At 34.0% G+C, this 25,289-nt stretch overlaps 1 protein-coding gene across 3 annotated transcripts in view; it reads left to right on the forward strand.

The window, feature by feature from the left end:
* Nucleotides 1-25,289, forward strand: part of LOC125052867 (protein GDAP2 homolog) — a 93,642-nt gene that overhangs the window by 39,785 nt on the left and 28,568 nt on the right. For all 3 annotated transcript variants that reach the window (XM_047653913.1, XM_047653910.1, XM_047653912.1), the window contains exons 6-7: nt 2,865-3,101; nt 14,612-14,756. In XM_047653913.1, the coding sequence (XP_047509869.1) occupies nt 2,865-3,101; nt 14,612-14,756 (382 nt within the window). The remainder of the gene's footprint in view (nt 1-2,864; nt 3,102-14,611; nt 14,757-25,289) is intronic.

Consider the following 25,289-nt stretch of genomic DNA (forward strand, 5'->3'; position numbering starts at 1 on the left):
GTTAGTTCCGTGGCAATAATGTCTTTTACGCATTTAATTGATTTTGTTCTAATACCATCAATGCCAGATGCAGTGTTACAGTCCAAATTTTTAATTATGGTAATAACTTCTTTCGTGGTTACTGGTTTCAGAAATCGCAATTCTGTTCTATCAGTTAGACTACACTCTTCTAAAATTTGAGGTACTTTTGATTTTTTAGAAATCATATTTGCTAGGGTTGAGCCAATGGTCGAAAAATATGAGTTAAAACTTTCACATATTTCTTTTTTGCCCGTAATAGTACCAGCTGCCGTTTCAAGTTTATCTGGTCCAGGTCTGTCATGCACTTTGTTTTTAGCTAAGTCATTTATAAGTCTCCACATTTTTCGTGGTTTACTAGAATTTTCTTCAAACCTCTTCAGATAATATTCACTTTTCGCTTTTCTTATATTGTGTGATACTCTTGCTTTAATATGTTCGTACTCTGCTTTTAATTTCGTGTCCATCGCATTTGTTTTATATTTTTGCCATAATATGTTCTTGCTATTTATCTCTTCTAATAGTTCTTTTTTAATCCAGTCTTGCCGCGGAGGATTCAATGTTTTAAATTTTGTGATTCTGCACTTATTTAAACAGGATTTCAGTTTCCCTGCCAATTCATCATACTCTACGTCTTCATGATTTTTAGGATATTCATCCAGGCATCGATAAAGTTTGCTGAAGTCAACTGCGTTGTATTGCTGTTTTATGATAGTTGGTGGTTGGTATTGCTTTATCTCTAAAAGTATTTGTTTGTGGTCAGACATTGAAGATTCCGTAGTGATAAAATGAAAATTATTTTCACTTAAATTACAAGATACATGGTCCAACATTGTCCTGGTTGAGGTTGTTTCGCGGGTACAGTGTTTTGGGCTTATTTTGTTCAGGATTTTGTAGTTGTTCTCTTTTAAGGTGTTCTTATATTTGCGTGTCGCTGAGTCCGGGTTGAGTAAGTCCAGGTTGTAATCGCCAAAGACTATTGTTCGTTTCAATTTGTGTAATTGTTGTGAATATATCTCGAGAAAGTTATCCATTTTTATTTTATTAGGCTTATAAATGGCACCGATATTTAGAGAGAATTTTTTCACGTATACCCAGAGATAATGAGTATCATCGACGCATTTTTCTTCAACAAGGTGATGTTTGAGATTGTTGTACACAAATATTGACACTCCACCGCCCCTTTTATTTTCTCTATAATTAAAGTAATGGGTATAGGAGGGTATCTGGAGCATTTTTGCCTCATCTTCACTCTTAATCCAAGTTTCCGTTAGTATAATGATATGTATGGTTACTTGTAAAGAAGCGATAATACATCTAAGCTCATCGAATTTTCCAGGTTTGACAATACTGCGAGAGTTGGCATAGAAAAATTTCAGAGATTTTTTTGTAAAAATAATATCTGTGTAATTGTTGGTTATTTGGTAAGTTATTTTCTCTTTGGACATCATCAGTTTTTTGGAGTTTCCTTTATTGTTGTTTCTTGCGTTTATAAGTTCGGTTATATGAGGTAAAGCTAGTTTTTTGTAATTGTTGTAATTTTTGGTATGTTGTTTACATATTTTATAGTGAGATCTTTTTCACCCTTTTCGATCCTTAGGGCAAGTTCGTCGCGCAGACCTTTTAGCTGATCTCTTTGGTACGGGGTCATATCTGAATAAACTCTAACGGGTTTACCAATTTTACTCTTGTTTTTTAAAATATCGGTAGCGGCGCGTTTATTCTCGAAGACGACTTTTATCGGACGTGGCTGTGAGGGGTTAACGACTGCCGGTTTACCTAAGCGAAACACATGCACTATCTTGGGGTCAGGGATTGGTATTGGATTGAAGGCGTCAGCTATCTTAGCTTTGTCGTAATCCTTTCTTTCCTCTGAAGAAGATGATTTTAATTCCGGTATACCAAACACAATAACATTGCAACTGCGCTTCTTTCTCTCCTCTATTTCATTTATAACAGTATCCAAGTTGACAATGGACGGTTGAGTGGTCTTCAGAACCTCGACCTCTTGTTGGAGCTCAGTAACCAATCTACGCAACTCTGGAACTTGTCTTAAACCGGTCTCACAGTCATTACAAAGATACGATAGTTTGTGCGTCTGAAGTCCAAAGACACGCAGTTCGGTCGCAGAAAGACCGTTGCATTTGTTACAAATGAGTCGGCAACACCCTTTGCAAGTTACTTTGACATTTTTCTCGTCCATTTTAGCAAGACACTTAAAACATTGAGACATGATGGGACTCTTTAATGTCAATATATTTATTTTATTTTTTTCTTTGTTTTTTGAGGGTAGGTCTTTTATAGCACTTTTAAATTACTAATTTTTAGAGTGTTACACAACGATAGCTATGTTTCCAATAGTTCTAGCACAAGTTAAAAGTTTTCTCCAAATCACATACACTTTTCACTACAATCGCGCGTATACAACCATATAATTAAAATAAAAAACACAGGAGCTGCGTAATACGATGTTGACAGGTTGACGACGCGCGCGGAATAGTATAGTCCTATTGAGATTTATATGGCTTTAAAAGTGTTAAGAAGTAAATATCACTTAAATATACTTGTTAACGCAAGCAATTATAAAAAATATTAATTTTTAAACGTCAGTCAATTGTCATTCAGACATTGACATTGACAATGACGGCTGCGTCAAGTTTACGTTTGTTTAGAAAACTTGGTTAGGGCGGGTTTGTTATTATTTTAACTGTTTGTTTGTTTAACTTTTATTTTGAAAAAAAAACTAGATTCTATAGTTATAATAATCTGCTAATAAATCTTCTCAAACAGCCCGAATTGTAAAAAATCGAGACTGTCACAGTCATAGAGATTAATTTTAATTACAGGAACAATAAGACGGTATCTCGAACAGAACCAGGCTCCGCACCTCGTGATCCTAACCAGCAACTGCGGGGCGGAGCTCGCCCCGTTTACGGCCCTCGCGGGGCTGTACTTCCCCCGAAGTGCCCCCGAAGCGGAGGCCGCGAGGTGGGCCGTCCAGCCCGGGGGGGCTGCGGGGGAGCCCATTCACCCCGAGAGGCGGATTCGGATCATACACAACCCGCACTCGCACACCACGCTCGGTGAGTTATTTCTCACCCTAATTGACTCGATAAATACAAAATAATTTTATGTTCTTTTGGGGTCATTAAGAAAAGAGAGGATCTATTCTAAATAGTCCGGTAACGCACTTGCGAATTCTTTGATAGTGTAAGTGTTCACGAACTGTATCACTGTGGTGAGCCTGCTGTTAGAACAGCAAGAACGTTTTGTATTGTAAAATGTTTATGTCTACGTGATATGAAATGAATGACTACTGAAAATAATATAAATTCAAATAATAGAAAGAAAGGTAAAAACTAAAAAGATAATCTCACGGATTCATGATTGGCGATGCAATACAAAAGAATGAGAAATACAAATTACTTAAGTTTAGTCATAGTATGTTGTCATGTTTTTATATATTTTCTGCTATTCGTTCTTAATAATCAATTAATGTTATAAACAAAAGAACATTCCTTAAATGGTCGGCAACACACCCGTTAGCGTTTTTATTGTAGCATGCAACTTATACATATTGATATTTAATTTACGTCCATTGGTTGAAGTTCAGTAGACATGTGAGTTACAAGAGGCTTATGATAGCTAAAGTATGATACAAATATTCTTGTAGAAACATTGTCTAAATACCGTACAATTACAGCATCAATATTTTTTATAAAAAAGGTTGACTACAGCTAACTTCGGGGTGTCGGCTTTTTGTGACGGTGTGTGAACGCATCGTAAAAATTTACTCTCATCATTTTTCCCTAACACGCCAAGTGAAGCAAAACTCACAAATACATGAAGCGGCTTAAGCGGTTGGTTAAACAGTCATACAGATGATGTTATTTACTTTAAAATATTGTTTACTTAAAAATCAATATGTTATCTTTCATTATCATAACACAGATCTATAGCGATATGATGTCGACCTACTTTATTTTTTTAAATACATTTATACCTAAATAAATACTATTATAATCTCGATTATAAACACTAAACATTACAATTTCGTTTTTTTAATATAGATTTTGTGGTAGACTTGTAGATATTTTTGGCTTATACTAAATGTAGAAGCATACATTTAGTAGTTTAAATGAAAAAAGACGTTTATATATTTATCGATTTCCTATAGTTATATAACACTCTACGAGCCAAGGCTGTAACATTTTGCCCATTCAGGGTTTCTTAGTTTTATAAGCGTGGCGATTACCTAACTCGTAGTTACGGTCCGATTGTATATCATTTGATTAAGCATATATTCTTTTGTTGTACGTGAGGTTAATATAGTACAAATATCCTCTATTATTTAAAGCACCCCGATAACCTAACAACGTAAAATACATTTTGGTCCTTCGAGCCGGATTTGAAGCAGCGACCTTAATGGATAGAATTTTAAAATTATAATAGATGCGTTTTATACAAAGTCAAAACAGCTAAGTAATTGTCAGGATATAATCACAAATCGACTTCGTTCTCTTAAGTTAATAAAATTATATCTATTATTTAAAGTACCCCGTGTCGCAGAAACCGTAAACTCTCCGTGTGTTTACGGTTTCTGCGACACGGGGTCTCCAATGGTTATTTAGAGTAAATTTGTTCGATTCCGGATCAAACAATAAACATGTCAATAAAATCATGACGCTTTTCAAATACTTTAAAAGGCCATATTAAGAAAAACAATTTATACTAATTAACTAAACTAGTCCAAAACGCGTAATCATCACAAACGTTAATTTGTCTAATGCGTCTAATAGATCGTTATTTTAGTTCCGTTCCGAATTCCTTCCGTTTGGACCTGTGTAGTGTTAAAATGTTTAAAAACTTGTTCTCCGGTATAGGTAAGGATTTTATTTAATACAGTGGTGACTGCGTTATTTGTTGCGCATACGCATGTCTCGTGATTTCGATTAAATTTCGGTTTTTACTAATAATTTCTAGATGTGTGACTAATTGTGAAATAAGTTAGCAATATTAATTATTTCTAGTGAATAAAAGTTAGGGTTGCTGGTAAAAGAGTGTTTTGAATTCATAAAAAATTTGCAGTAGTCCCTTATCACATAGACATAAAAAGTATAGGACTTGGGAACTACCGAATATAAATAAATAATAATCCTAAAATCTTTTTGAGTTCTGTTACAAGTTTTACTAATATCAGAAAAACTTGTGCTTTGGTTTAATTTACGCTCACGCGGATGACAAATTTATAATTTTTTTTTAACCTTTTAATAATATTAATATAATTATGTAAGTTTGTATGTAAACCACAATCAACCTAAATAAATTCACCTGATAGTTACAGTAAAATAGGTGCGACCTGGTTTTATTTTATTATATATAGGGAACGCCCATTAAGCGCTAAATAAGTTATTCCAAAATAACTATGTATACCCATTCGACTATAGGTCACAGAAAAGATACGTAGCGTACCAATATTTAAAAGCCCGGCAACGCACTCGCGAGTCCTCTGGAATTGAGTGTCCATGGGCGGCGATTTCACTTAACATGAGGTGAGCCTCATGCCCGTTTGTCTCCTGTTCTATATTTAAAAAAAACATTTCTATATAAATACTATATAGTTTATCACCAAATAAACGTAATTAGCAAAACACGTATATCCTATTAACATGGTTAGGACACACACACACTCACAACGCACACAAGCAGAATTATTATTCATATTGATGTTTTCCGGAAAATGTCTGACACATCACTAGCCCTAGTTATCGGAGATAAGCCGATATCGATAAATAGTAGTTGACGCACTCGGTGTTATCGCGCGACACAGGCAATACAAATATAACAAAAGAATTGATTTTATAAAGTGGAACTATGGAAATCCAACCCACGGTACATTTGGAGCTGAAACCGCGAATCCGGCGTAAGTTTTCTTTAACTATTAATTGCCCACCTTAGGGTCTAATGCTTAATGTATGGAAGTCCCAACTTCCCTATGAAGGATAATCCTTTCATGTTTTATCAACTTTAAACGTTGTGTTTTTTAACTGTATATATATCATTGTTTATCAACCTTTTTTGTGCCCCATCTTGGCTTTTCTTATATACTTTTGCCCCCGATAAAATCTATGTAACATATTATTTTTAATATTAAATTTAATTGTTCACTTAAGAAACTTCAATGATAGGTTTTAGGAAGAAATTACTAGGAAATTGTTAATGAAACACAGTAAGTAAATTTTTTAAACTTAATTCCAATTAATTTTAATAAATTTTCGAATTAACCCTTAACAGTCAAACATACATACATATGTGATATAGGTAGAATTTAATATTTGAATATGACTTAAACACGCGTGCTAAGTTTTATGTGTCCAAAAATTCTCGAAAACAAAAACATCTCTAATTTCTTTCAAAATGTGTTCAGTTTTTGAGAAGAACAACATGAATTTGTAAAATATAACTAAATAAATTGTGAGAGTATTAGGAGTTCTAAATTCCTTCTATTTCTTTGTAAGCGAGTAGGTCACACATTCTAGCTTGTTATTAGCATTCTTCAATTCAGAATTGGTTATTTGGCTAGGCACTGAAATATATAAAAGACGTATAAAAAATATGTTAAATATGGAATATACGGTACAGGTATCAATTATTCCACGTCATTAAATTTGGACGATATACATACTCATCGGCAAAGAAGACAGAGGGTGTAGGCCGAGAGAAAAAGCCGGCGTAAAAAACTCTTGGTACTCTTTTAAAATAGCAAATTATTAAACAACACTTATTTTAAAACAAATATCTCAAATTATTTAGAAGTAGCCTGTCTAACACTATAATCCTAGACCGTTTTATCAACTAGATAATCGTTAACTTTACAGTAAGCCTTTTTACACAGCTTTTCTTTAAAACATTTCATAAGTTTATTTAAAGGCAGAGTTAGAGAACCTCTGGGATTTTATTAAAGAAATGCCTTTTCCCAAAAAAGAATTACAATGGTGGAAGACGTGCGTCCAACTTAAAGCGAGGATCCTCAAACAGTCTAACCACTGACAGGCTCTTAGGCCCCAAGCCGGTCTTGGTATATAGATTTTAGATCTTGTATATGCAGACTCAACATATGCAAACACTTCGGTACGCGATACCAGGTCTGACGTCATCGTATTGTTTGTAGCGCTAAATTCTAGATGTCGCTATATCAGCTTCGTTAATAAATAAGTGTTTAAGGCAAATTTATTTTAAGCTAACGATCAAATACCATTTAATTCTTTACTATCAAATTTAACTATAATATATTAAGTAATTTTTTGTTTGGATTTATGTATTTAGATTCTCACATTGCCAGAGGGCTCGTGCCTTGCCAGCATTTGAAGAATTTGTATGCTCTTTTCTTGAAGAGTTCTAAGTCGAATCAACATGTTCAAAACATATGTAATGTTGTAATAAATGTTAATAAAAATATTTGTATATACAATTTTGTAAATTAATGAATATCTGAACATGAATCAATATCTATCAACAAATTTTCAAGTACATGAAGTTTGTGATGCTCTAGTATATCTATATAACTTTTATATATTATATAAAGTTTAATTCGTATTTCAAACCAGAAACCTCTCCCTGCCGCTACTCATTTATTAAAGCCACCTGGAAAAGATTTTAATACAAAAATATATTATCATTTCCTCGCTAAATGTTTTCGTAGTATTATCTCGCTTTGTTGACCAATTTAGATAACAATGAAAGTTTTGGTAGATGAAGCGGCATGTCTAACCTAGTTAACATATCGTTAAATATTATAAAATATTTGTTATAATTAAAATAATGTGAGATTGTGTAGTGTTTTGTTTGGATTTCTTGTGAAAACAATTGTGGTTATGATTAATGAAGGATTTCAATATGACCGTAAGTAACTGTATAAATACTTCCTTTAAAATAATCCAATTAACGCCCATTTTAGTCGCGTCAACCGTTAAAACACGTGCGGTAACAAAACCGGCGTAGATCCAAAATCAGACAAATATATAATCTTTAACGAAACGGATACTAGAACACGCTAAGCCAGATAGACAGACATTACATTTACTAACGAAACACACATAGAAACACAAAAAAAAGAAAAATAACAAAATGGAGCGAAAAAGAAATCAATACTGTACATTTTAACGGTCTTACTAATAAAGATTTATGCACATTGTATAAGCCTGTTATAAGAAAAATGTTACTAATAATTCCTGAATTGACAAGGTTGATGTATACTGCTGTTATAACAAGTGTCTGGTTTGTATGAAGACTTGTACAATGCTTATACAACGCAGAGGCCTAGTTTTACGGGTGTATAAGACAAAAAATGCGTTATTTTATCTGATTTCGCGTTTGACAGCATTTTTTGACTGTTTAGTTCAAGGCAAGATTTAAGTTAGTATGTATTTGTGTTTGTTGAAAATAGATTTTATAGATCAAATGGAAGATTTAGATAATATTGATATGCAGCTATATATATTGACATACGATTTGCCGCCTCCAAGGAAAGTCTAAACATACCAAACTCGGTGCAATCCGTTATTACTTTCGCATGGCGATTTCAAAACAAAATACCGCTTTTCAAAGAAGTATTTTATGAAGATCTGTGACATAGTGCGAGTTGATGTCGAAAAGAGTAATAGAGGTGGAGGCTTTTCGATTTAGGTGTCTTCTTCTTGGCTTCTCAGTGTTATTAGAAAATGTCAAATTTTATATAGTAGCACTGGCAATCCTCCACAATATTGCTATTGATATCAAAGAAGACCTGGATGTTACGTATGATGACACTGAGAATGCTCCAGAAGAACCAAGGCCAACCTAGACGCCCCCAAGCAATCTAGCTGGACAAGCTGCTAGAGCTGCTTTTATTGAAATATATTTTTAAGGCTGTTTTATTTACATAGGTGTGGATAGTTAAGGACTTGAAATAAATAAAAAGTTATATTTCATTTAGAACAGGGGTTTTTTTAAAATAAATATATAATTATTCATTTAATTGCTGCTTTAACTACTGTCTAGCCCTTTCGTGAGCTTCGGCAAGTTGCTTCAGTTTGAGCTCATGTGTTTCAGCCATCTGCCTTTGTTTTGTTTCGTGCTCTTCCTGCAAACACTGGAACAGTACCGTGTTGCGGAGTTTGGCACTTTCCACTATTTGAGATGTCTAAAAAATTTAAGTATGATCGTTTAAGGGGTTTTGAATGAAATAGTCCTTTCTCTATCACATTGATACTATCCTCTTCTAACTTTTGCAATGCAGAACGCGGCTTTTTATGTAAAATTCTAGTCCTCTTTGTCTGAAGTTTTGGAGTTTCTATTAGCTGCAAATAATAAAATGTTATTAATATATTAAGTAAATGTGTATATAATTGCTTTGGTTGATAAAATAAATACAACTTACATTAGAATTATGAGTTGTATCAGAATTATTAAATCAAACGTCAATCAAACACGGCGGGTTGCCAGGGTAACAATAAATAAGGGTCGTTTTATTATTCAACCAATACACATCGATTATTGGTCAAAGAGGTGTTTATGCCCTGTACAAGCTCTATTCACTGAATTACTGTCACCTTGTTATAACGCATGTATAGTGATTTTTTATTAGTAAGACCGTAAGTGTGTAAAGTGTGTGCTGTGGTTGAAACTGGCCCTAGCTCAGCTGCTTTATCATTATGCTGTGAAGCAGACGTGTTCCACTATGTATTAATAATTTTCTGCCTTGATTCACTTTGATACTACTTATTGGGGTTATGGTCCCACAGTAATGTGCGTGCTCCTATTCTGCCTATTGTTTATGATAGGGATTAATCATTATTTGTTTATTTTGTATTATTATTAAAATTAATCAGAATATTAAGAGCATGATAACAGATTGCATGTGTCTATCTTGTCCTTCTCGATTCTTCTCGTCTGCTTTCTAGACCGTTCTAAATTGTGTTATATATACGAATAAATAATATTTTGTTATGAATGTGTGCACACATCAAACACGTCCTATTTTGTGGCAGCATTAATACAAAAGTAATACACCAAAATATTTTGGTAAGGCGTAAAGATTAGGACATAAATAAAAGAGGTGAACATACGCTTTGATATTCACAATTTGTAAATATTTACGAATTAACTTTGACACATTGTTTATGCTAATCGTTCAATATAACTGGTGTTTAGTTCATTGAACTCGTTCGCCAATAATAGGGAAATTAAAAATTGAATGAAGATAGTGTTATTCAAAACATCAATCTTACCAATAAAATCCTCTTTACATTTTAAACATTTAAATTTTTCATCGATATACCGAATTCAGCGTTAAGAGTGGTTAAAACAAATGTAAAGATTTAAACAACTGCGTCACCTATTGATAGATAAGATGGCGGATGTAGTGTAATCTTTGTTAAATTAGAATCACTGAATACTTTAAAATGAAGGTAATGGATTTGAACGCTTCCTGGGCAAGAAGGGCAATTTCATTTCCTATTGACAAATAAGATAGCGGATTTTTGTATCATTTTCCAATTTAGATGACTTAGATTATTTTAAAGTTAATAATGGATGTCTGTTAACATGTTCTTGGGTGGGGCGATGATTTTAATGTTCTTTATTTATTACCATTAAAATGCTTAAGATAGTGCCTGCGTCTATAATCGTAACCGCCACACTTTTAAAACTAAGAAAACCCGGGTCAGTAAATGTTCAGTTTGAATGTCTAAAAAATGTCAAAGTGTTATTAATTTGACGCCCACGATGCGGACTTTATTGGTAATATGAGAGAGCTGTTTGAGATATTTAAAAAGGGGATTTAATTTCTCCCAAATATGTGTCGGGAATGGACCCTTTGTAATAACCGAGAAGGAAATTGCGTTTTGCACATTCCCAGAACCTCAAAAGCTACGGGAAATAAAAAAAATATTAGTGTATCTACTTATTACTCACATATATACATGTGGAGCAAATGGCGCTGGTGTCGCCATCAGTAATAATGACTATGGAATTACTACTACTTTAGTAATTTTAGTAAACTGAATAGACCACAAGTTGTTCAGTTTATAAACTGATTAGACTTTAAAGTTGTTAATTTACGAGCTCTGTGACTTAAATGACAATGACAGCTGACACTAGCGCCATTGCGGCGACATATTATAAAAAATATCAGACCTAAGAATATCAAAACTCTAAAAAAACAATAGAACAGAGTTGTAAATTAATTGCTTATAGCTCCATCTATGATAAAATAAGAAAACATGTTCGATCGCACTCCGGAAGCGGCAGAACTGATTTTTATGACTACATATATGGGTAGTTCTTATATAAGAGGTTTTTCGTCTATGGAGGAGACGGCCAAGGAGAAAAGTTGGAGTTTATCCATTATACATATATATTATGATTTTTGGCTCGTTTGTGTATTTACTCACGTAAGGGCAAGTTACTTAAAACATATTTTGTCACTTTTTAGAGGGCCAGGGTAAATACATTAGGCAGGGTAGAGACATGAAGATCAGGGTAGATACGTATTTGACCAGGGGAGATAATTAGAAGCAATAAAACAAAGAATACAATTGAAATAATCAACTTTTATCAAAGATTGTTCTTGAAATTTATAATCAGGCAACATTTTTTTCAGGCATCATATTTATTATTAATCAGACTAAATGCGCCGTTTTTAAGCGTTTCTTTGGATGTCAACGGTTGTTGAATATTTTTTATTTGGTGCTTGCGATCTTTTGAAGTTATTATTTGTTCAATGTCAAAAGGAGTCTCGTTTTCGGACTCTGAATCAGGGACGTAAACATCTTCGACTCGGAGACGAGATTTTTTATTAGACGAGTATGTCATGACACCAAGCTTAGAATGATCGCAATGTATATCTTCATTGCAAAAGCAGCTTAAAGACTTCATTTTCAATGTTGTCGGAAGCTCCCTTACCGTGTCCAGCTTCATGGTAATTCCAGGTAAAGTCTGTAAGAGCTGGGTAAACTTCTATTAAATGAGTGCGATATTGTGTCCATCGCTCCAAAAATGGAGGATCTCTACTTCTGGTGGCAAGCTGTTCAAAATTGGCTGTAAGTGTGCCCATATAGCTGGAGGCGTATGTAACAAAATCTGTGACATCGAACAATAGCATGTTGTCTTTACTTCACCTGATGCCTCTTCTTTCGTGTAAGTTACAACTGTGTACAGACTTATCTGTTGACGTGCACCTCCAAAATGGAATTTCTTCTGCGTATTTTGTTTAAAGTCACTAAGGTTCACGTGAATCACAGCTTCTCTTACTGTCAAATTTGTCTTATTAATTTTAAAAGCAGAATGTTGGTGGACTATATTCAGGTCATGGTGAAGAAAATACTCCAAGTTGTCTTCTAACTGTATAATCAAATCACGTAGATAATTATTTTTACAATGCATTCTCGCGATAGACACTATTCGTTACACCTATTGCAACAAATTTGAAGAAGATTTTGATGGTTTGATATTGATGTAACTTTGGCAAGGAATAGTGCCGAAAGAATCAGATCCACATTGGCGTGGCACAAATAGGTGGCACAATTACTATGATACATATCTCCCCTGATAGTAATCTTGCCAGGGGAAAGACGCCAGGGGAAAGACGTTTTCATAACATAATACATTATTTTGGTTTATCCAAGAAAGTTTTCAATGAATAATAAAGCAAGCTTTGACTATTACAGTATTACTAAATTAGGACAGGAATTGCAAATAAATAAAATGATTATTATAACTTTTATTACTTACCAGTGGAGAGACACAATGACCTTGCGAAACCGTTACATCGCACGGACGTGACACAAAAACTGGCAAATTGCGTCGATCTAACCGCTTCTGTGCTTAGTATTGCGAACTTCACGTTGTTAATTGTCAATGAGCGAGTTCGGTAATGTGGCCGTCTTATATTTTATATTGTAGCAGCGTGCGAATATTGCCAGGGTAGATACACAAAAAAAGCGGGACAACAATTAAGTTTTAAAAATTATTGAAAATAAGCAAATATTTTTCAATTTTTCTTTAATAATATTAAAGTATATTTAATTACGTTTGTGGTAAACATAGTTTGTTTTAGCAAATAATACAAATATTGTATGTATTGTATGCTAGTTAAGCTGAAACCGGTAAGGGGACAGGCCAGGGTAGAGACTTTTTTAGACTATATAACGAGTTTTACAAAAATATGCTTTAATGAGGCATTTAATTATAATGTTATTTAATAAAGGACATTTAAGAGAAGTGATTCATTGCACAAAATAGCAACATATAGATTAAAAAACCACTTTTAAATAGATTGCCACCATAGTTACCTCTTATAAGAGAATCACCCATATATTATATTTTATACAATTATGTATTAAAGTTTTTCTTTTCTATTATATAAACCGCGTGGCATATATAGTGTATGTTTATAATTACTCTTTACTAATAACCTAATACCTAGATTAGGCCTTGCAGTAAATTAATCTTAACATTGACAATTTTAAGTTAAATATAAATAAAAATCGCTGCAATGCGACACTACTATCATGAGATAATATTGTGTGCTATAAAGATAATTTTTACATCATTATTGTACTTTAAGATTTGTTTATAGACTGGTTCCGGGGTCTATTACGTAGATTTAAAGAATTACGCTATTTCTGGAATTGCCTCTTCATTTATTGTCGGCAGTCATTCTCCGAAATCTCTACTTTCATTGCCAATCTAAGCTGTGTTTCGTAGCCAAGATATTTTGTATATAGATTTTACTTTAGGGTTATTCTTTTTCATAGAGCAGTGTTGGCCTAGTGGCTTCAGCGTGCGACTCTCATACCTGAGGTCGTAGGTTCCATCCCTGGCTGTGCACTAATGGACTTTCTTTCTATGTGCGCATTTAACATTTGTACCAACGGTGAAGGAAAACATCGTGAGGAAACCGACGTGTCTTAGACCCAAAAAGTCGACGGCGTGTGTAAGGCACTGGCTGATCACCTACTTGCCTATTAAATTTAAAAATGATCATGAAACAGGTGCAGAAATCTGAGACCAAGACCTAAAGAGGTTGTAGCGCCACTGATTTTTTTTTTGTAATACGGACAATTTCTACTTCTTGCTGGAATAGAGAGTTATTTATCATAATATTATTTATTTTGAATTCAAATATGTATGTGACGTTGAAAGGTATTTTTATTTGGTGATCTTACCTCACTACTGTAACTTAACCTCAAAGTTTCTGTACTTCTAACAAACAAATAGTGTGGTAGTTTTACAAAAAATAAATCAAAACGAACAAGAATCACTTCTTTCATATTATTTATTCTTATATTTGCGGGTTCAAGCAGTATTTTCTCGTGTCTATATATATCAATATTATGTCTATATATCATGCTAAAAAATTGCTTTAATTTTTTTTCGAAACTTCATACTATGCAGAGGTACTAATTATGCATATGCTGCTCAATATGATGATTTTAAAAAGTCAGATATTAACGTGCGATGAAACCACGAGTATATTTCAAAATTTTCATACATAAACACGTCGTTATATTAAATCAATTATTGAGAAAATAATGTACTAATTCCTCCATAGCTGATGACGACACGACATGCGACGAAGAAATGGCGGCGGAAGCGGCGGCAGCGTTTGCAAGAGCGTGTTCGCCAGATACGCAGAGGCTGCTACCCTCTCCAGTGAACTCCGCGCAACCCAGGCGACACGTGCATGATGCTGACCAGTGAGTATTAATTGCTTTTATGTTAACATGATAGAATACTATGTTTCACAGCGTTTTGCTAGATTCCTGGATGAGGTAATGCAAAAAAATATATGCGAAGCGAATTTGACTATTTTTAATTTTTTACGGTCTAGTCTAGTCATAATATCACAAGAGATACGGTAGAATTGTATTGTTAGGTCAAATATATGTGATCATATATTTGGTTCTGATGAACCAATGGTAGTAACGTTTGTCACTGTAGGCTCCTTGGGTAGAATATTTACCTGAGGGGAAAACTTTTGAGCGGGAAAAAGAATTTTACGAAAACACGGAACAAACAAAACGAATTATTGAACTTGAATGTTATACCTTAAAATAGAAGTGCTTTACGAATTCTTCACATTTTCCGATCAATTGGATCACTTATGCTGTCAGAGGAAATGATGGACAGATCCTGTTTATATAATATAAGTGCCGTGTGCACATTGGAAAACACTCTGTCAAAATCGCTACTGACAAGAACACCAACTGAGTGAGAAAAGAACGTTCGTGGTATGAAATTTAGGGTTTCTCAGAATGCTTATGATTAACCTATCTATCTTGGTTTGGGAAAGGCAAAGGATCGATGCTATTGAGATGTGGTGCTGGAGGCGATTGCTCAGAATACCATGGACTGCTAAGCGCACCAATACATCGATCCTTACCCAACTCCGCATACGGACTCGCCTGTCTACCATATGCCGACAGCGTATTATATTTCCGCCATACAATGCGCAAAGGTGATGAGTACTTGGAGAAACTGATCGTGGTTGGTAAGACAGAAGGCAAAAGATCACGTGGCCGTTCACCAACCAGGTGGACCGATCAAGTGAAAGACTCATCGTCCTCAAAACTGTACACTATCATAAGAGAGGCGCTGGACAGAAACCGGTGGAAACAGATTGACTACTCCAGATGTTTCCCTGCTGACCACGACGCTTAGACATGAGCTACCGACTGAAGAGAGATGGTTAATCTATTTGGTCTGAATAGCGGCAGGTACTAATGACCTATTTAAGTAGACGTTTTTACATTTAAAACTAAACCAGAGTTAATACTTAGCGCTAATCATTACTTCTGTACGTCAAATAGGTATTTTATTTTGACTTACGGTAGTCATGATAAGCGGTAGGACTCGACTAGGAATCCTACCTTACTTAGATGAGGTGTCACCCCTTATAGGTTTTATGATCAGTCAGTATAATAGGACGCTGTCGACTTTTTGAGTCTAAGGCAAGCTGGTTGTCTTACGATGTTTTAATAAAATTCATTGGTGGACAGCCGGTGAGCGAACCTACGACCTCAGGGATGAAAGCCAATTGATTTACTCTTATTGATAACATTTTTATATAACAAAATTTTGTGTAATAACAACGCCATCTATCAGAATTAGAGCGCTTTATATTTATCCGAGTCAAACGTGTTAAAAATATTATATAGAGATTTCAAAGATTATAGAATTGATTGGTCATTGTGTATTCCGAGAATTGACTGTTAGCACAAATGCAAAAGATTTAGGTCGAAAATAATTTGATTACTTATGAGTGAAGTTTCTTTGAAAATGTTCAGGAAAACGCGATTCCTTAATTAATTCTAGGTACGACCTTCTATTGTTTTTATTAGAAATAAGGTTAGCAGTCTTGCCAAAACGTTTTTTATTATCCAGTATAACCCACACTTTAGAAGGGTTATATCTGAACTTATCGGCTATAGGTACATTATTATTTATTTAATCCAGTTTTATTGTATAAAAAAAAATTAGTTATTGTGGTTGCTGGGTAAAGAACTTCTCAAAGCTTAAATAACTGTTTGCAACTGATTTTAAATGGGGGTTGTAAGTGTGTGCTGATATATAGATATAAACATAGTTATATTTATTGATTTAAATAAGTATATTTTAACATGATTTAAAACCGTTGAGTCTTTTTTCTGGCCATGTACAATATATATACTTAAGTAAATGACGTTGCCAGGTATCTATAATCAGTCAATTTTTAATTTACTTTTTATGTCTACGTTCGAAAAAGACATCCCTAGGGGAAACTAATGTGTGAATAGTATTGATGAGGAGTTTTTCGGATTATGGAGGTATCCATGTGAGATACATCATCGGACATCGAGGCAGACTATCAAATTCCGCCCGTATCACCTCGACGTCCGTCGTTCCATAACTGAGCGTTTTTAAAGAATTTGCCGCGCTCCACCGCCATGTGGAACCTGCCTATCGATTATTAAAAGGCCGGCAACGTCCTCGCGAATCCTCTGCCATTGAGAGTGTCTATAGCGGTATAACTTGACATTAGATGAGCCTCCTGCCCGTTTGCTCCCTGTTCTATTATGTGTCTTAAAATCGGTTCTACCAAATTTCATTCACAATAAATAAAGTTCTCAGGGTAACTGTACAGTTTATTTTTAACTCTTATTGCTCGGAATTAAAATGCGTAAATCTTTCACTAAGATTTCTAATATTTTTCCAATGATTTGTGATATTCACCTAATTTTGTGACCTTTATTAGATTGCGATATATAGGACAGGGTTATGTTCACAGAAGTGTCGTATTCAAACTTTATCCTCGTGGTGATCCCCTCTAGTTATGGGGCAGACACACTTTTGCGTCTATTTCATGTAATTATATATAGGGTGTCTCAGTAAGTGCACTTGTTCATTTTAAAATAAAAACAAGTACTTTATGACAGACTTGTGATATTTTTATTGTATTGTAAAGAAGACATGTTCCGATTAAGTATGGAATGACCCCCACGGCTCCGATGACAGGCCATTACTCTTTTCATGAAACTCGAAAAAGGGCACTCTTAATGAGACACCCGTTATTATAGTAGCGGACCCGACAGAGGTTGTCCTAAATGATATTTCAAGCGATTAGGATATTAAACAAAGTATTAAAGTACCGACTGCAGCGCCATCTGCCGGGCTAATTTGCTAAAAATTCGTTCATATCGGTCCAGCCGTTTAAGAAGAGTTCAATGACATACACACGTAGAGTAGAATTATATATAAGATGAATAAATATGTCAGGCCTCTACGACAGATATAGAATAAATAACGGTTATTTAAAAACACTTGTGTCGATTAAGTCTTATGTCCATTGGTGCCCAGCCGGGGATCGAACCTAAGACTTCAAGGATGGGAGTCGAATGCTGAAGCCATCAGGCCAACACTCACTGTCACCATTCCTGATACTTATGCATAAACAGTTATAAATGACTAGCATACTCGTCGAACTCCGTTTCGCCACCAGATGGCTTCGTTTTATGTAACATTTCGTTTGGTGATCCCGCTTTTCTGTTGAAATTTTTCCTGAATTTTCTTTGCTATAAACCTCACGGAGCCCGAGACCTTTCCAACGAATGCAAAACCGTGGAAATCGGTTCGTGCGTTCTGGAGTTATAGCGTCAGGAAGGAAAACCCGACTTATTTTTATATAGTAGATAGAGATTATTTCTACTGTATACATCCGTTCTACGCAGTAATTTAAATTTAACCTTGAACTATAAATCGTTATATTAATACACTGAATAAACATATTTGCTTTGGTTTGTGACTAATATAGAACTGTTTGTACGTTAACTGTTTATATTTCTGATTAATATATAGGTCAGAATATGCCTTAAAAGGCCTACACCGCACTACAGGAATAAACCATCAAGCGATTTTCCCTTTGACAATAGTCTTCCATTCCTAGTTTATATTTGCTTTACGAAGAACATTGGTTGATCCAGATAGATAATTTACTTTCAATAAAAACGAAAATATAATATAATCTATAATTTTGTTGTTTATGGTAAATGAGCAGTGCGGTCACCTAGACATGATGAACATCTGCAACGCTTAGAAGCTTACGGTCATACCGTACGAAATCTTTTTTTTTTTCGACCACAAAATTAGGACAAACACATGATATAAATTGACATACATATACAAAAATATATTAAAACGGTGCCGTCCCTAAAACATGTGGACACGACCAGCGAAATAAAGTAAATACAATAAACAGTGTTAATACAAACAACCCTAAAATTAAAAATAAAACTATAAAAGAATTAAACTATTTGACCCAAGAAAAGAAATTATCGCTACTATGTCCTAAAGATCTTGGAAACACTGGAAAATTTGTGTACAAGTTTCTAAATAAAATATTGAAGGACGGTTAAAATAATCTCATTACGCCTCAACTGAAAATACGTGGGATGAGAATCCGGAAATAATTGCGGCACTTACGAATACTACTATTAAAAGCAAATTTTATATATGAATGAGTGAATCATTGTTTAATATGTTGCTAATATTCAAAGTCCAATTTTGAGCCTAAAACTCATATCTACACTAATATTATAGAATATTTGATGTTTTATTGTTTTGAATAAACTCTAACACTACTGCACCAATATAAGGAAATAAGAGAATAAATATCACACTACCATCAATAGAAACGGAAAATCAATGATGCAAAAAGATGAAAAATCATTTTCTTTTGAAGTTAAGTAGTTCCTTAGTTTTGAGGTCGTTCAAGGAAACTACGTTTTTTCTAAAACTGTGTTAAGCCATTGATTACATTACGACGTGTTTCTGAGCTTGATATATTCGGTAGTGGGCTGATGAATTATAAAAAAGCGTTGTTAAGCGAATAAGTATTTTATATAGGGTATTGTATAGGGGTATTTAAACTTAAATTTGTAATTGGAAGTGTAATTTTTTTTTATGTTTATAAGTAAACGTGTGTGAAACTGCAACACACCGTATAAAGTCATAAAAAATGATTGACGGCTGCTAAAATTAGGTTTAAATTTAGTTCACATATTAAAATACTTGCCTTAATGAATTTTCATTGAAAGATATTACTAAATATAATTATGAATCTTATTCAGTTGTGGTCATCAGCTGTTTACTACATTGATGTTTTCTTTAGATGTTTTTATGTGTGTGTCTGATGTATTTACATTCAAATGCGATTCCTACAAACCCAATTTTAACACTTTAATGTATTACTAATGATGATATTGCATGTTAAGGTATATAAATCTGTATTGTTAGATTTAGAACTTGTCGGTCGGACAGCATAAAAAGTTGGGAAGGTCCTTCAATATTTTGTGTCGTGGACTCCTACCAATAAATGCTCACGTGAGTAAAATCTATGAAGCACTATTGGTAACTGCGTAATAAAAGGACAACACAAAAAATAATCGCAATTTGAACCTATAGTTCGCGAGATAAGCAAACATAACTTTTCACTTTCTTATATAACATACCCTTCCATTTATTTTAACCGACTGCAAAATCCCAAAGAAAGAGATTACAATTTAACATAATAGATAAGTTCTTTACAAAAGATACACACACTTAACATTTTAAATAAAAATAGGATATCCAAGGACCTCTTATAGAGTTTAGGTCTCCTTCAACTGGCTCCATCTCTCTATCTCTTCCCCACCAATTTCTTTAGCTCGTCATCCTACAGTGCAAGAGGGCGACGTCTCATTCTTTTCCTTGGTGGCCCTTGTTTGTCCGTTGTTCATGCGAGCGGTATGGCCCGCCTATTACCACTTAAGTATTTTGCAATGGCATAGTGCATCAATATTTTTTGTTTTTTTTCTTATTTATGTACTTTTTATCATATATAATTGTCTTTAGACCTAGATTGAGTGTCTTACAATTCACCTTTGTTGGAAAGTTGCCTATAGTAAAGGTTTTGTAATAATGATTATGATATCACCTATACCTTTGAAAAGGTTTTCGAAGTCAATTATTTGTTTCATATTTTCTAACCCCTAGTAGGTAATATTTTTCTATGCGATTCCCACAAAGATTTGCATCGTTGTAATATGTGGAAGATATATGAATGTTCCCGCTATTTACTGATGATAATTTAAAACTTGCCAACAAGGTATTGTATTCATGAACCGTATAAACACTTAATTATACATACATGTAACACTATAATTTACATTCTATTATATACAAGATAAACTGTGCAAATATATAATGTATTTTTCTTAGCTTTTTTTATCTATATGTTATCTGTTATCGAGGGACAAATTCAAAACCTTCAAAGGCTGACAACGGATATACTTTTAAAGTAGTAATTATTTCTACATGTTTCGCTGTCTGTATCTGTCGAATTTCCTAAACATTTCTTTGTCGGAATCTTGAGGTTATTTTGACATAATTAACCTTAGCTGTTTAACTTTGGTAACAGGATTAATCATACTTAATTGATCTTGACAAGGACTTAAATTGTAATCCTATACATGAGAATAATTTTATCAAACGCTTTTTTGTAACCAAACTTTACATGGAAACAGCAAAATTAAATTTTGAATTTTTTGCTTTTTTGTAAAGGTGTTTGAAGCTCGATTAACTGATGTTTGATCAAAGCTAATTTTCGAATTCTTGTTCGAATCTATTTTATAATTTAGCCGTAGACACTGCTTTAAGATTATTAGAGTGTTTTGTTAATTAACTACAATAAAGATCTCTTTTACTTATATAATCGTTGAGCGCTTTTCAAGGCAGTTTTTGCCGCGCACCACCACTATGTGGAACCAGCTGCCCACTGAAGTATTTCCGAACCAATTCGACTTAGGGTCCTTCAAGAAAAGAGCGTACCAATTCTTGAAAGGCCGGCAACGCACTTGCGAGCTTTCTGGCAGTGTGAGTGTCCATAAGCGGCGGTATCGCTTAATCCTCCTATTACATTTTTTTTTAAATGTCTGTGGGTCACCAATAGGGCATATCATCGATAATAATTTTACTTTGGCAAACACTTAGCCTTCTGTGGTTGACACATGTCCTCTATTTTAGGCTCAATGTTCTCATCCCCTGAGCATTTAAAACGAATTACGAATGGATATGTACGGACGGCCTCAACGTTGAGCTACAACCTACCTAGAATTACTAAGTCAATACTCGTACCTTAATACACAAGGTACTACTGTGTGAGTAGCTATGCCCCTTTTTTTAAATATTTACTATAATCTCGTAATCCCTTCTTTCTCATATCTATTCTTGCGGCGCACTGCACGTGACAGTGACGTTTCACGTCATTCTACATTGTGACGTTAATTATCTCTTGTCAATGTTTGCTTTTGCGCCAATGTTTGAACTGGCTTCCGTAAATAGGTAACGAAACTTGTTTATGATCTACATTCCGTTTGACATTTGTTGATACGTATTGTTATAATTGGGTTATGTCATGTTACATTTGTATTCTCATTTTGCATTTTTGGATGCCAAAATCTTTTTTATTTTTACGGATAAATATATTATTTTTAAATGCTTGAATTGTATCTAAAGTAGCGGGCTATATTTTTTATAATCTTCTGCAAACGGATACCAAGTAAACGGAACATATAGGGAGCGCCGACTTTAATACAATTAAATATTATTTTTCAAAACTGAAGAGATTCCAAATGATTAACAATCATTATTATTATCTGTTGCTCTATTATAATAGACACAGGAAATATCGTTAGGTTATGTTTTCGATTGTTTACAATAATTAAAATATGTGGAATACAATACACATACCTCCCAAAAAATATTATTTTCTATATTTCTAGTTATTCACCATACTGTTTAGTTGTTAAAAAATTTATGAAGAAACAATTTTAAAATACTTTATTATAGTTATATAATATAATATATAATACTTTATTACGTCTTTAAGTTTAGTAAAAATATGCACAAGAACAAAGGAACTTTGTCACGTGAAGTCCAACAAAAAGCAATTTCAGTCGTTTGCGAAGGTTTTTCAGAAAAGTGCAACCAAGGTCGGCTAGTTTCCGTGTTTAAACTGTATTAACTATTGTGATGGATGACTGAACTGCCTGTAAAATTTTAAAAACATTAAATACATGTTGAACGTAAATTATCGTAATATTTTAGTACTAAATTCTGATGTCTTTTTGTTGTTTGTTGAAAAATGGTTTTCTGTGCTTTGAATTTTTTTTCGAGGATAACATGTCAGTTTTGGTAGTGTTGGCCTAGTGGCTTCAGCGCGCGAATCTCATCCCCGAAGTCGTAGGTTCGATCCCCAGCTGTGCACCAATGTTCTTTCTTTCTAATTGCCTTAGACCCAGAAAATCCACAGACACACGCTGTCAACCTTTTGATTCGAATGCAAGCCGGTTTTCTCATGACGATTTCTTCACCGTTTGAGCAAATGTTAGATGCGCACATAGACAGAAAGTCGAACCTACGACCTCAGGGATAAGAGTCGCACGCTGATGCCACTAGGCCCATACTGCTCACAACTTTATAATAAAAGTATACCAACTAAAAATGGAATTCCTAAAACGTGTGGGATTAATTCTGAATTATCTATTTAAAGTCGTGTTTGTGAAGACTGCTTTAACAGTGTTTATGTTACGAATGGGTCGGAAAGTCTGCGTATCGTTACTAGAATTGGCTGCGAATAAATTTCAATGGAACAAGTGTCCAAAATGTTTCTTGAACTCAGATTTCGATAACTGTTTGATCATTTATCTTGATAGGCAAAGAGGTTATAAGCCTTCTGTGCCTGACACATGGCGACATTATGTTGGTTCACTTTACCGTACGAGAGTGCCAAATGCGAACATCTCCAATTAGTGCCGAGATTTGAATGCCCGACCTGCAGCCGCGGTCAGCTCAAGCCGCTAGGCCAACACTGCTCTATAAAATAAATGTATATGAATTAAAAAACTAAAATATTCGATAGTCATTCCTGTTGTAGGAACACTCTTCCGTGGTACAACTTCTTCGACGAGCTCTTTTTAGAATATAGTAAAAAAAATTATGATGTATCTAAAGTTCTTATATTCTGCCACACAATGGCGTGCAAATTTGTCTCAATCCAAAAGGTGGAATTTTACATAGTAGTTACATATTATATCATCAATCATATCATCATAGTCAATTCTTATGTTATTTTATTACTATATCATAATAATAAAATACATAACATTATCAAATTAAAATTAATAGAATAATACATTTTTGAAGTTTAGTATTTTGCCACTCAACATTCTCCAGTTTTGTGGTTGTGTGTAGTGAGTAGTCCTAAGTTCGATAGCCGGCGAAAGACTCTGCAAATGTCGTAGTAACATGACAATTAACCAGTTGGTTCCAAGAAAAGTTTGACATATTACAGCCATAATTAAACATTCCGGAGTCTGTTAAATGATTAAACCAATCAAAAGGGCATAAAAGATATATACATATCAGAATGAGCCTAGTAGACTAAAATTAGGACGACTGTCTGATGGCGACGTGTATCTCGTTTGTATATATTAAGTTTCTCATGTAAAAAAAAAATTGTTTGAGAAATATAGTTCTTTAAACATTAACCCTATATCGAATAATGAAGCTGTAATTTCATGGATTTTATCAATGTTTGAATCGATTAAATTCATAATATTTCGTTCATTGTACTTGTCGAAAAGCTAGTCTTTTTATATTGATGCATCCCACATGTTGCAAAACATTGGCAGACTTGAACGGAATTAATTTAAATAAATATTTGTGTACCGACAAAACTACAAGCAGTCCTTGGTATACTCAAATACAGACTCGAAAGTTTAATAAACCAGCTTAATACTTTTGGCGTCAGGTGTGTTTTGAGTTTCTCAATCGTCAAACATTTGTTCTTTTCGCACATAGACGTCCTACTCACTAATATTAAATAATTTCTAACAAAAAAAACTACTTTCGGAGGAATTATCATATTTTTTTTATTTTGAACAGATTTTCGAAGGTTCCTCTCAATTTCTCTAGCCATTTTCATGGTTTCCTTAGGATATGATTGTTATGATTATATAGGATTTTTTCCAACAAACAAAAAAGGAATCATCAAAAAAGTCTTTGAAGAATTGAGAAACCTTAGAAATCGGTTAAATATTTCTGTTAGTATCTTTCCGTAGAGAGGATAATTCTACGTCTTTATCAATATGTTTTCTATACAAGTGTATAATGCCGGGCTCCTTGTACCTACGAGCAAATGTTAATTGCGCAAAGAAAAACCTTCCAATGACTCGAATGACCTTACTTCAACGTTCAACAACCACTAACACTGAAAAACCTCTAAGATTGTCCGAAAAGTTGGTGTATTTATAATTCAGCCCGTATTAAATTGAAAAACAATACGCGTCAAATCGTCAATCGCTTTGCGCATCCCACTGCGCATTCAGTCTGAATCCAACGGTTGTTGAGTGAGCACGTAAATACAAATCGTGAAATTCCCTCTGGTGTTGTGAATTGTGTAAACAATTTTTTATTCGATTTCGTAAGTACACGTGAAATTGGTAATGTTTTGAAATCAGCGCGTTAAATTTCTGATTTCATTTGTTATTTGTGAGGAAAATGGAATTTAGGGGTGTTGAAAGATGGCTAGCGCCTGAATTTGTACAAAAATACAAATGTTACTAAACCCGAGTCTTTTATAAATTTATTTATATCATAGGCTAGTTTTTATATTTGTTTTTTTTAATAGTGACTGTTAAACATATTATACTTAA

Source organism: Pieris napi, chromosome 10, assembly GCF_905475465.1.
Source record: "Pieris napi chromosome 10, ilPieNapi1.2, whole genome shotgun sequence".
In the NCBI taxonomy this organism is placed as follows: domain Eukaryota; kingdom Metazoa; phylum Arthropoda; class Insecta; order Lepidoptera; family Pieridae; genus Pieris; species Pieris napi.